General features: G+C 40.4%; 1 protein-coding gene across 6 annotated transcripts in view; it reads left to right on the plus strand.

Annotated features, from left to right (window-relative positions):
* Positions 1-12,887, plus strand: part of LRRC20 (leucine rich repeat containing 20) — a 629,937-nt gene that overhangs the window by 271,414 nt on the left and 345,636 nt on the right. For all 6 annotated transcript variants that reach the window (XM_063433587.1, XM_063433584.1, XM_063433588.1 and 3 more), the window contains one exon: positions 9,528-9,695. In XM_063433587.1, the coding sequence (XP_063289657.1) occupies positions 9,528-9,695 (168 nt within the window). The remainder of the gene's footprint in view (positions 1-9,527; positions 9,696-12,887) is intronic.

Here is a 12,887-nt window from a genome sequence, read left to right on the forward strand (position 1 = left end):
CTAGCGAGCAGACCTAATGAGGACAGTTACCCTCAGATTACCAGAGAACTGATTAAGGACTGTCCCACCAAAAGCAGGACTGTTGGGAGCCCTGACCTATAATAGTTGAAAGAAAAGACGTAAACATAAGCACTCAATAATATTGTATTGAATGAATTACGTTTCCAACAGAGGTCAAGTACACAAACGATTCTCACAAACCATATGGGCTACACTTCTCCTTCCTTGCAGACTGTTGTTTTAGATGTTTTGTGAATTCTTTTTTTTTTTTTTTTTGTTTAAAAAAAAAAAACAAAAAAACACAAAAAACCCTCTTCTTTGAAACTATATAAATAATAATTTTAGATTATGCTAGCTTTAGTGTACCTATAATCTTAATTTTATTAATGACAGGAGGCGAGTATTTGCTTAAGTCTCTCTTTACTAGAACTCCACAGCAGCACAGAAAACAACCAATCAGAAAAAAGTTAGGTACTATAAAACTCCCCTCCCCATGCATCATTTCCTCTTTCAAGCTGCGACAAAACAGAATAAAAGGCAGAGAACATCATGGGGAAGAAACGAAGTCCTAGGTACGATGAATATAACGATGTCCACCATCCAAGTGTAACCGTCAAACTAGATAGTGTAGATGGACTGTAAACTGAAACGAGAGAAAAACAGAATCGAACAGGTTGATTATCCAATGAAACGTACTCTGAATAAACATGTAGGTACCCAACGTAGCAACCAAATTAACCTTAATATGTAGATATCCCAACCCTACTTATGGAAAAGAACACAGACATAAGGAACAAGCGACAGGTAGCAGAAACAACAAACAGAGTTGCATACTTACCTGATAATCTAAACTATAACCTAAAACCAGGGAGGGACAAGAATGGGTGGGAAATACTCGCCTCCTGTCATTAATAAAATTAAGATTATAGGTACACTAAAGCTAGCATAATCTAAAATTTTATAACATGACAGGAGGCTTCGTATTTGCTGTTTGAAAGCTCAATTCACCAATCCAACGCTGTTTGTGTCGCTGGTAATTATTCCAGGAAATATCAGAGTAATCCTAATTGGACATTCCAATACGCTAAATGACAGCCGACGGTTCAAAGAAGATGCCAACCGACAAGGTATCTCAAATACGGAAAAAGGCACCCTCCGTCGGTAAATCCATTGTACGTGGCGTAGCAAACTGTTTCCTAGAAGTCGGTCCATGAGCTGGCAAGCCGACCTATTAGTCACGTTCCTGTAATTGTATAACTTCAAAATCCGCTCTATGACCTAGGGTCGCGAGAAGAAAACTGACACCAAGTCTCAACTCATGACCCATAAGGCGGCTCCACCGATCGTGCCAGGGCCATTCGGCGATGCAGCCTTGCAGGGAGATCTCCAATCTCAAGGAATGCACCGAAGACCACCACCAAAATCGCAATAGAAGTCGAGGAGGATCTTCGTACCTTCATGTCCTACCCGGTGGGGTGACTCATCCGAGCATAAATACATAACGCACACAATGAGAGTGTGGCCAGACCAGCCGTATACAAAGTGATTCCAATAGTCCAAACGGACCGTGTAAACTTCGGACGCCGTAGAGAAAAAGCTCCAGAAGACGTCCGTTCAGGGTTCCGAACTGAACTTGAGTGGAGGAACGGTGGTCGACTATTCTGGGAATAGGGAATCCCAGAAATCCTCAAAGGAATGGGAAAGTGCAAACAGGAACGCAGATTTCCATCCTGAAATGCCCTCGTCCAAGAGTGAAAGATGTCTGTGTGAGAGTCGGGGTATACCAGGTACCACCATAAGGTCTCGTAGGTCTCCTCGACGATAGTTGGAAAGTAGGGTAGCGCGAATCCAACAAGATGGCTCCCGTGAGGAATAACTAGAGTATAGACGGAGGGTCCTCCATCTCCGAACCCTGATCACCAGGTATACGTTTCGAGGAGACGGGGCAGTCCTGCCATCTTATCCCAAGATCTGAGGACCGGGGAGGTCAAGACAAAACGTGGGTTTCCGGTCGTACCCTGTGAACCATACGTACGGCTTTTTACCTTCAGAGCGGGTAATAGGCTCTCCTTAATCCTGTTACCCGAGCAAGGTAGAGCCCGTTTGCTCCATGAAGGTCCCAGTATTTCCTGCCACCTAAATATGGGAGAAACTGTCTGAGCAGTTGTTCACAATGGTCCGGATATCCAAAAACAGAAAGCAATCCTCAGCTTGTTATGGTGCAGAAAATACCCAAACCTGCACTCACATAATACCTGAGTTCCATCCGAAAGCCGTATCATCTCCAGGAATGTGTATAAATAAGTGGGAGTCACCCCTCGTTATACCACTGTGAGAATATCCCTCCATTACAGGAGAAAGACTAGAGGGAACCAGTCTACCTATGGATATCTTGCATGACCAGGCAGTCCTCTATATCGAAATCAGTAGCACGGACGTCAGAACTACTTGAATGCAGGAGGGACGCCCCTCCATGAAGTCATCGGTGTCTTGCACAGGTACAAGCCTGTGTGAAGAACAAATGGATGGCACCGTAGAGCGTCGAGTGCCTGAGAGAGCCGCGCTCTCTACTAATGTGATCAAATATCGTGCTAACGTCCGGCTGATAGCCTGAGCGGGCCGCACCCGTAAATAACCAAACAGTAGAGTCAGCATCCGTGACCGTTCCTCTCTATGAGAATGCTTCCTCCAAACATGACCCCTGTATCCAGCTCAGTCTCCGGCTGAGGTTGAGGGGGGGGCTGCGCCCTCTAATAACCAATCAGTGTCCGGTAACGTATCTGAGAGGGGTTCGCTCTCTGCTCCAGCAGATAAAATATTCTCGGATTGAAGAGATGGAGGGTCGCACCCTCCTGTGATCCAAGCTAGGGTCCCTAGGGACTCAGGGCGACCAACTAAAGGGTACACCAAATACGAGTATCAGCCTAAGGCTGAGGGCAATCTACGGGAAAACGATGGAAAAACTATCAACTGACCGTCCGGATCCCGTGCGCGCGCGCGGGTTCCAGGCGGACCGTTGGTAGTCTGAGGAAAGCAGGAGACGTTCTCCGCAATCCACGAGCACCCAGGAGGTCGGAGGAGGTCAAGTCAGGCCTCTCGACGACCCGAGCGAAAGGAAAAGGAAGTCACGAAAAACGAAAAAGACAACAATAACGTAGGTATGAGTAAAAACGCAAATTCTATCTCAGCTAGAAGGCAAATAGCAGGCCGGAAGGCAAGACAAGTAAGCCCCACCGCACAGGGCCAGGAGCTAACCTTACGCAGGAATAACTACCGATAGCTATATGGATACCGGGAGGCAGATACGGAGTTAGTCGATAAAGACAAGGAAAACACCGCGTTCTCCTGTAGGTGACTGAGTACCGGTCCTTGCCTGTGCAAAGTTCTCCTTGGAGATGTGCCGTCGCCGGACTGGCGCAAACCGCGGATGTGTGTCCGGGGTCTTCGTAAGACAACTTGCCCTTCAGGTCTGAGGTTAGGGCCTTCACCCTACCTACCATATCCAGATGGCCGTATATTGGTGTCCTCTTGGATAGCATGGCAATGGTGCTTGTCCGGACACCTGCCCATTTCCGTGTCACTGGTGGGCAGTGGCTTCTCCTCAGTGATATTCCCCCAGGCCCGCGGCCAAAAGGGGGTTCGGCACCAATAGAGCGGGCCCAGCAGGCCAAACTAATGAACACAGGAAGTTGGTCAAGCTAATAGGCACCGACATAGTAGGCCATACAAATGGGGCACCGACATATCAGGTCGTGCTTATGGGCACAGATCTAGCAGGCCGTTCTTATGGGCACAGACACAGCAGGCCGTTCTTATGGGCACAGACACAGCAGGCCGTTCTTATGGGCACAGACACAGCAGGCCGTTCTTATGGGCACAGACACAGCAGGCCGTTCTTATGGGCACAGACATAGCAGGCCGTTCTTATGGGCACAGACACAGCAGGCCGTTCTTATGGGCACAGACAATAGCAGGCCGTTCTTATGGGCACAGACAATAGCAGGCCGTTCTTATGGGCACAGACAATAGCAGGCCGTTCTTATGGGCACAGACAATAGCAGGCCGTTCTTATGGGCACAGACAATAGCAGGCCGTTCTTATGGGCACAGACAATAGCAGGCCGTTCTTATGGGCACAGACATAGCAGGCCGTTCTTATGGGCACAGACATAGCAGGCCGTTCTTATGGGCACAGACATAGCAGGCCATTCTTATGGGCACAGACATAGCAGGCCGTTCTTATGGGCACAGACATAGCAGGCCGTTCTTATGGGCACAGACATAGCGGGCCGTTAATATGGGCACAGACATAGCAGGCCAATCAATGGGTTGTGTATTACCATTATATTATTATTAACACGTATTTATATAGCGCCTTCCAATTCCGTAGCGCTTTACAATGGGTATTGAATGAGTAACGGGGACCTCTGGGTTCGGCTAGAGGTCCCAAAATTAGTAGATCCTCAGGGCCTCTTGTGACATAGGACCCTTAGACACCAACCCTTTAGACAGCGTAGTGCCGTGTGAGTAACCCGAACCAGGACTGGCAGTCCTTAAATGCCCAGCAGGCAAACAGTGGTATTCCAGCTGTAGCGGGTAAAGCGGAAGTTGTCCTAGTGACCATCATGTCCATGAACGTAAGATACACTGGGCGATACTCTCCGTAAACCGTGAATCGGTATGCCGTGCGCACACAGATCGTTAGAAATGTCTTAGCATATTACCATCACCATACCACCTTAATGATATGCAACCATGGGCACTTCCAGGAGTAGGGCTAAACAATAGCCCACTTCAATGACTCTCCCCAAGAACCTGATAAATTGTAAGGTAGCAGCGTAGACTGGTCTCCATACCAGTTAGAATCAGAGCCAGGTCTGTAGCTCATATATACGCCATAGGCAGAGAATACATATCAGAGTAGTCCCTCCTGGGACCTCGTAGCTGGGCTAGAAAAAATATACACTGAGAAGGATATGAATCCAAGAGCTAACTGGCAGCGTATACCCCTGTACAGAGCCTGTATAACTGCGTCCATATACACCTGTAACTCTGAGAAAACTGTGATATACCCAGACAGAGAGCGCACACTAGACAGCGATACGCACTGACCGCAGAAACTCTCCGCGATCTGAGATATACACTGACGGCAAACACACATGTCAGTAGCAAAACACACAGCAGTCTGTGATACAGGTAGTCAGGAAAGCTAAAACTCTGAGAACACAGTCAGTACAACTAAATCTGTGATCTACACTGTCAGAAAGCACACAGTAAACTGTAAAAACTAAATCTGTGATATACCCTGACAGCAAAATGTTATAGCAATCTCAAGAATGTAACGCCAACTAAAAATTCCTGCAGTCTAGATGTACACTGTCATCGAAAGATAAAGGGTGACCTAAATATGTAAGATCACACAAAGCATAAAGAAGTGGGTATGAGAAATAGGGACAGAATACAAGAAACAAAACAGAATATAAACGGAAGCGTTTTACATTAAATATTTCCCTAAAGAAAGTCACACATCTACAGCCTTACAGGCATCATATTACTCCTATATGAAACACCCTGGGCAAAAAAGCGCCAGGTCTAAGCATGTTGGTTTACATCATGTCTCTGTTGAGATATAAGGCATAAATGAAAAGGGGGGACCTGCCATAAATCCGTCGGGGAATCCCGGTAGGGCGGCAAAAGCAGAGCTCCGATCCGTGGACGGAGGAGGGGCCGTTTCGAGTAGGGGCACCCTCCTCCACCCGTTCGGCTGCCCGCGGCTCAGAGAAGGAGCTGAGTGTGGCGGCGGCCACGTGGAGAGCGGGGCGGCCGCGTGGGAGGGTGGCTCGGTCGTCGGGTACTCGCTTCCGACCGCGAGTACCACGGTTGTCAGTAAAACACAAAGCGGTTCGGGGAAATCAGGAGACAGCCAGAGGCTAGTCTCCTGAAACCCCTATGCCGTGCATGCAGCCCGCGGACGAATGGCGGGGCATGCAGGGGGGGGGGAAGGGGGAAGGCATGGCTGAAAAGGAATCCCCAAGAACTCCCCTAAAACTACCCATGAGGAAAGGAATCCCCAAGAAGACAGGGGAGGCAAAATAAGAAGAAGCGTATATCTAAGATACTAAATAAAAGTACAGATAACGAAAGTATAAAAATATAACATGTAAATATATAAAAGTAGAAAAATATAGAATACTAAATAAAAGGTACAGACAACAAATAGGAAAAATACTAAGATACCAGAAAATAATCCTAACAAATCAAAATAAAACCCAAAGCCACCCACATAAGCAGGAGGCAGTGGTACTCTGACCTGTACTGATGCGGAGCAGCAAAGAAAGAGGAAATGATGCATGGGGAGGGGAGTTTTATAGTACCTAACTTTTTTCTGATTGGTTGTTTTCTGTGCTGCTGTGGAGTTCTAGTAAAGAGAGACTTAAGCAAATACGAAGCCTCCTGTCATGTTATAAAATTATAACATTTCCACTTCTCTGGCTAAATCCTTGACCTGTATCTTGGTTCCCTGCAGTGTAAGAGATTAAAAGTAGAACTAGTATCAGAATATATGTTGAAACTACTTGTTAAATTAAAATTAAATTGAAGTCTGAAGTAAAATGTAAGCCATGCATTTGGATATGGTGTGGTAGTTGTTGTTTTCAGTAAACAGTGTTTAAGTAAATGGTTTGCACAGCAATAAACCAACAGGTGTTGTGCTGCCCTTTGCAAATGATATCTTGGTCAGATGGACTCGATAATAAACATACATCTGCCAGGAAATTACAATAACAAGGTATGATGATTGCCAAGACATGGTGATTTACCTAGGAGATGCTGAAGTTTGTACTAATTCCATTTTAATTTGCTGAGCTATCTGGGCAGTAAACTGATATGTTTAATATATAGTTTTCCTGAAATTAAATAAAACATAAAACAGCAGTATTAAAGTTGGAGATGCACAGCACTGTAGCTCTAAAGATAAAAGTAATAATGCAAGTATTGATTTCGTACTTTGTAATCCTAAAGTGATTTTAGAGTGAAGCACCAGAGGATTGAGACAAATTAATTTCCTTTGGTTAATTAGTCTTTAGTCATTGCATATATGCAACATTTTTTTCTCTGTTAAAGACAATCTGCTAATTTCCCATATGAGATGAACACATATACATATTGCCTAATCATAGGTAATTTTCAGACTCTGACGGATACATGAATAAATGAGTATTCAACAAACTACTATTGTTTTTTTTTAGCCGCATTGAAGTGAGTCAAGTTAACCATGTATTCAACATTGTTGGTGGCATGAAACCTGTAGCCTCTTTTGGTTGGAGAATGCAATCCCAACAAAAAGTGCAGCACACGAACATCCACCTAAAAATAATTATATTACAACAGGTGACATAAATATGACTTTAAACTAGTTTCTTATGTCTGTGAGGATATGATTGAACAAATAATTTGATGTGGTTCTAATAAGATCATTCCAAATGTAGTGGAATTCGAACTAAGATGTTGAGTACCTTACATTGTAGGATTTGTATTAGTTATTGTTTATGATCATCCATAACATTTTTGTTTTGATAGCCCCATCAAACATTTCATAACCCCGTAATGACCCTATAGATGTCTATGAGTACATATAACGTAAGGAACAAGGACTTGAGAGTCTTGGTTGTGTAGTAAGCTGAATATTGGTTGGAAAATAAGAAAGAGATACAATTACAGTGTAGAGAGCTACCAGTAAGCTCTGCTTTTGTGTGCCTGGGCGTTATTATCCCTGCCTAAGGATGCAAGGAGAAGCTCTTGATCCAATGAGGAGTGGTCTGGAGATTATATAAAATAAACAAGATAGATACCAACATAGTGTAGTGTATTCAGTTTAAAAAATGTGGATGCTATTGTATATAAATAAACACTCACATTTTACATACCTTTTTAGTACCTTGGCATGTGCAAATTCTAGGTTTACTTTTGGTTCAGAACTCTGTCTTTAAAGGGTTAAAATGTGTTTCTGTATCTAATGTGTTTATTGATATAATGGACATATACTATAATTCACTTGCAGATAGATATAAACTATTTTTAATCAGACTAAAGGGCTTTTTCAAACTAAATATTTACTGAAATTTTATTGCCTAAATGATTGACCATCTCAATGCCTTTATCAATCTTGTGGCACCCATTACACATAACTCATCAATTTTGTAGTCAGAAGGGTACCTTGTGGGGCATTATTGGAAAACAGCAGCATGCTGGCTGCAAAAAAAAAAAATGCCTGTAAATAACAATTAAATTGTACCCCATTTAAAGGGACACTATAGTGTCAGGAAAACCGCTTGGTTTTCCTGACACTATACTACCCTGAGGGTGCCCCCACCCTCAGGGTCCCCCTCCCGCGGTGCTGAAGGGGTTAAAACCCCTTCAGCTACTCACCCTTTTCCCCCGCCGGGCTCCCTAACCTCTCCTCCCCCGCCGACATCAGCATCCTTGTCTGCGTCACCGGCGCTGAATGCGCATGCGCGTCAGTGCCGCGCGCAAATTCAAAGTGTCCGTAGGAAAGCATTTTTCAATGCTTTCCTATGGATGCTCTGCGTGATTGAGGCATAATATGCCTCAATCATTGCCGATGCGCCCCTAGTTGCTGTCCGGAAGACAGCCACTAGAAGCTGGCTTAACCCCAGATGTAAACATAGCAGTTTCTCAGAAACTGCTATGTTTACATCAGGCAGGGTTAACCCTAGAGGGACCTGACACCCAGACCACTTCATTGAGCTGAAGTGGTCTGGGTGACTATAGTGTCCCTTTAATTATGAATGCCTTCTCTGAACAATGCAAGAGGAGCATTCATCAAAACCTGTTTGTGCCTTGGAGACACCGTCGCTGCTTCCGCATTACGGTGAATGTAATGTGGTATTATAAAGTTTACTAAGCTACTCACCTTTTAATGAAATCACCTGTGGAATGGTTCGTCCATACTGAAGATTTTTACATCCCATTGTGGTTGAATAAATAAAAAATATAATATTAATTCTGTTGTAGCATGCAGTTTTTATTTCAGGATTTAGACAATCTATCTATTTTACAATCTGTGTATGTTCAATAACTGCAATAATAATAACTGCAATAAAATCTGTTGGGTTGTTGTAATATAGGAATAAAATGTGTCATAAAAGTACATTCTCTATTAGTATTATTTATATAAACATACTTTTATATGTAGAAATTAACTTTTCTTCCGGTGTCTAGAGAATGGTGTTCAACTTAATTATCTTTGTCTTTTTTTCCACATTATATTATTAGCTCTATGTTTAGTATAATAACCTTTTAGCATCTTTATTGATTTCTATGTGGAAAGATTGTTTTATTTCAAAGTATTTAATTCATACTTTCTATTCTTGTATGACTTTTGTTTTTCTGTTTTTTTCTTTATGTTTTTCCTCTTGAAATTAAACTGAACTTTTTAAATATTATAGAATTATATTTTTTTGGTATTCCCATACAAGCATGTACTGACTGATTTCATTGCTATTTTAGAACTTAACTTGGAGGGAAATGTTCTAAAAAATCTTCCTGATAATATAAGTAGCCTGACCTCTTTGACGTCTATCAACCTATCAAAAAACAAGTTCCAAGATTTTCCAATCAAATTACTAGATGTCAGCACCATTGAATGCATCAACCTTGAAGACAATGAGATAAAAGGTAAGATATAATTAAGCCTTTTATATAATAACTGCAACTAGTTTCTCAGAGATTGTTGATGATATCTAGATGATAGAGGATTTGTTGCTTGGGGTTAAATACAGATGATTACCAAAACTGGCGTGTGCTTACAACATGCTACATTTTCTCATTATGCAAACATCCCACACAGTACCTAATTAAAGGAATCTGAAAAGCTGACTTGGCTAGTTTTGTCAAGATAACAAGCCACATCAGAAACACCTATTTAACAAGACAATACAATTAATTTTCCGAAAAGACTAATCAACACGATTTCACAAAACTGCACATTTTTTGTGACAATCAGTAGTTACAGATTCAAGATGGTGTTGTATACATATAAATATTGTTCAAGATTCAGGTCTACATCTGTTTCTGGATTTTTCACTTCCAAATGCAATTATCAGTTTCCTTTTACAGAACAATACAGACTGATTGGATACTTGTATATTTGTATATCCTATGTATGCCTCCCAAAGTACAGAGGAAAATATAGATGGCTAATGTTTAGAAGCACAGATTACAGGTGTACTGCACATCCAACATTTATTTTTATTATTATTATTATTATTTTTATATATGACTATTTTTTTCTTGAATTTGAAATTCACTTTAAATTCTCACTTTGGTGAAAAACATTTTTTTTTTGTGTACATGTACTTTACAGACAATAGAACAAACATCAATATAGTCATATGTTACGTAGACTATTATGAAAACCTATTAGCATTCTGCAAGGTTTTTAAAAAAATGTTTATAAAATTAGAAATGTTTGCTAAATAATTTTTTATTTTTTTTTAAAAAGCCTTATTAGTCCAAAGGTATTCCATGGACAGCTTATTGTTCATACACTCTGCAGACAGCTGTTTAAAACCTTTTGTGGATAAATTACTGTGACTGAATAACCCTTATGTGCTACTGTGTTTTATACAATACATAAACATATTTTTAAAACCTTAATATGGTGGTAGAGATTTTGCAAGAATCACAGCAGTCATGAAATGCAGTATACCATCTGCTGTTGTGTTTGTAAGCAATATATAAGGACGTCACCTAAAAAGGGATGAGAAAATCTGCAATTTGTTTTGCATATTGTATCAAAGATATCACGTGCAGTTACATCTGCCTCACTTTTTTTCCTGTTCTTCAAATAACATCTGCAGTTTGTTACAACTTTATTGTTCTTGATTTTATGCAACATGGCGATAACTATGAATGTTGTTTTGCAATAAAGCTGTGTGATCTGATAATTGAAATTGGTACTTCATCTAAGTAATGTACTATTTGCAAGGCAAATATTAATTTTTTTTTTTTTTTGCCAGAATAGAAATTGAATTGGCAGAAAAAAAAATTAACAATAGTTTACCTGTTAACGTCTAGAAATCTTTGTTTTCCTAGTTTAATGTTCTCGTTGCCTTTTCCTGGCTATGAATTATAAAATGTATAATGAAACACTATGCGTGTTCACACCTGACGGGACACAATGGGGCTGTTGAATTATCATATAAATGTATACATGGGGTGTGCAGTTACTGATTGCAACTTGTTTTATATTTAAATATATATTATGTCATACATTCAATGAATGTATAGTTTGAAAAATATGGCAAACTGATTATCGTATGTAAAACATATAAGAGATACTATTAAAGTTCCAATTCAGAATTACGGTAATCAGTTTACTATAATCTCACCCCATAAATGTTCGTCTCACAATATTTAAATACTTTGGTCTGTAGATAAGGCTTAATGATTTCAGAAGTACAAATAAAGTTAAGGTTTTAAGTATTAGAAGAGTAAGAGAACTCCTAAAGAGGTCAGAATAAACAGTAAAAATAAATTTTGTAAGTTAGTTTCTGCCGATTGCTGAAAATACATCTTTTGAAAGAAAAACAAAAAAATGACAGAACACATATCTGATGTAAAAAAAAATAATAAATAAATAAATAAATAAATACATACATATTTTCTCAGTGGTTGTTGCCTGGTATGGGCTGAGATGTGGGGAGGACCCATCTTATACACAATTGTACTTTTAATCATTGGTTAAAGTAAGGAAGTCAAGTCCGCTCCTTTAATACAGAAGCTGGATTCCCTTGTATACTGAGTGTGTGTTTGTGCAGAATGATGTGCAGACCAGACTTGGAGATTAGTTTCATTTTGAACTGAAATTTGTTCAGAATTTGATCATCAGACGTGATAATAATATTAATTGTGTGTATATATATATATATATATATATATATATATATATATATATAGTTTTATTTTTTTTATTATTATTTTTTTGAGAATACTCTCGAAAGCTTGTCTTTGAAATAAATAAAGGAATTATTGCATAGTGCAATACCCTGGTATTTTGGCATCTTGTCTACTGGACTAATATGGCTAATTCAATCTACACTACTATTGCGATGGTAAAATAATGAACTACTGATGTTGTTTCCCTTTGGGAAAATATTAGGTTTCCTTTACAAATGGTAAAAGGACACCATACTGCAATGTTATAATTTCTGACTCTCTGAATAATGGCTGTATGGATAAGCTATTGCGAGTGATATAGACATTTATGATGGATCAATCATCCAAGAGAGATAACCAGAGGCTCCTAATTAGATATATGAGCGCTCGGGAGAACCGATAATAAAACCACAGACACTTCGTCATTTGTAGTTCAAAATCATCTTCTCAATCTTTAATGGGAGAGCATCATATATATAAAATGGCAATTAGTCTACTGCGCATGTGTGCTTAAAAAATAAATAAAAAATTAAGACCAAAGAAACAATGGCTTAATTGAAAGTGTTATCTAAACTATGCACGGTTAAAGCAAACATAAAATTTTATGAGAAAGAGAACCAGCTGCAGTAAATGCTGACTGAAGCAGAAGCAGAAGAAATTATCTTTACATCTTTACATGTCACAATTAGACTTTGCTTGAATCAAGGCTTTTGCAGTTAAATATGGTTATTTTTTGTCTCTTTCTCCAAACCTACAAATCATGCATCTTTCTTAAACCTCCTATGATGTCACTCCACTTTACGTCTCCAAGGTCAACCACACACTATCAGTCCTAATCCACTACTTCACGTCTAAACCTTCCATCAAGGTGGAGCTACATCATGGCTTCCTTCGCCAGCCTCTCTGTCACAAAGCGCTGCATCAGCAGCT

Source organism: Pelobates fuscus, chromosome 10, assembly GCF_036172605.1.
Source record: "Pelobates fuscus isolate aPelFus1 chromosome 10, aPelFus1.pri, whole genome shotgun sequence".
Lineage (NCBI taxonomy): Eukaryota > Metazoa > Chordata > Amphibia > Anura > Pelobatidae > Pelobates > Pelobates fuscus.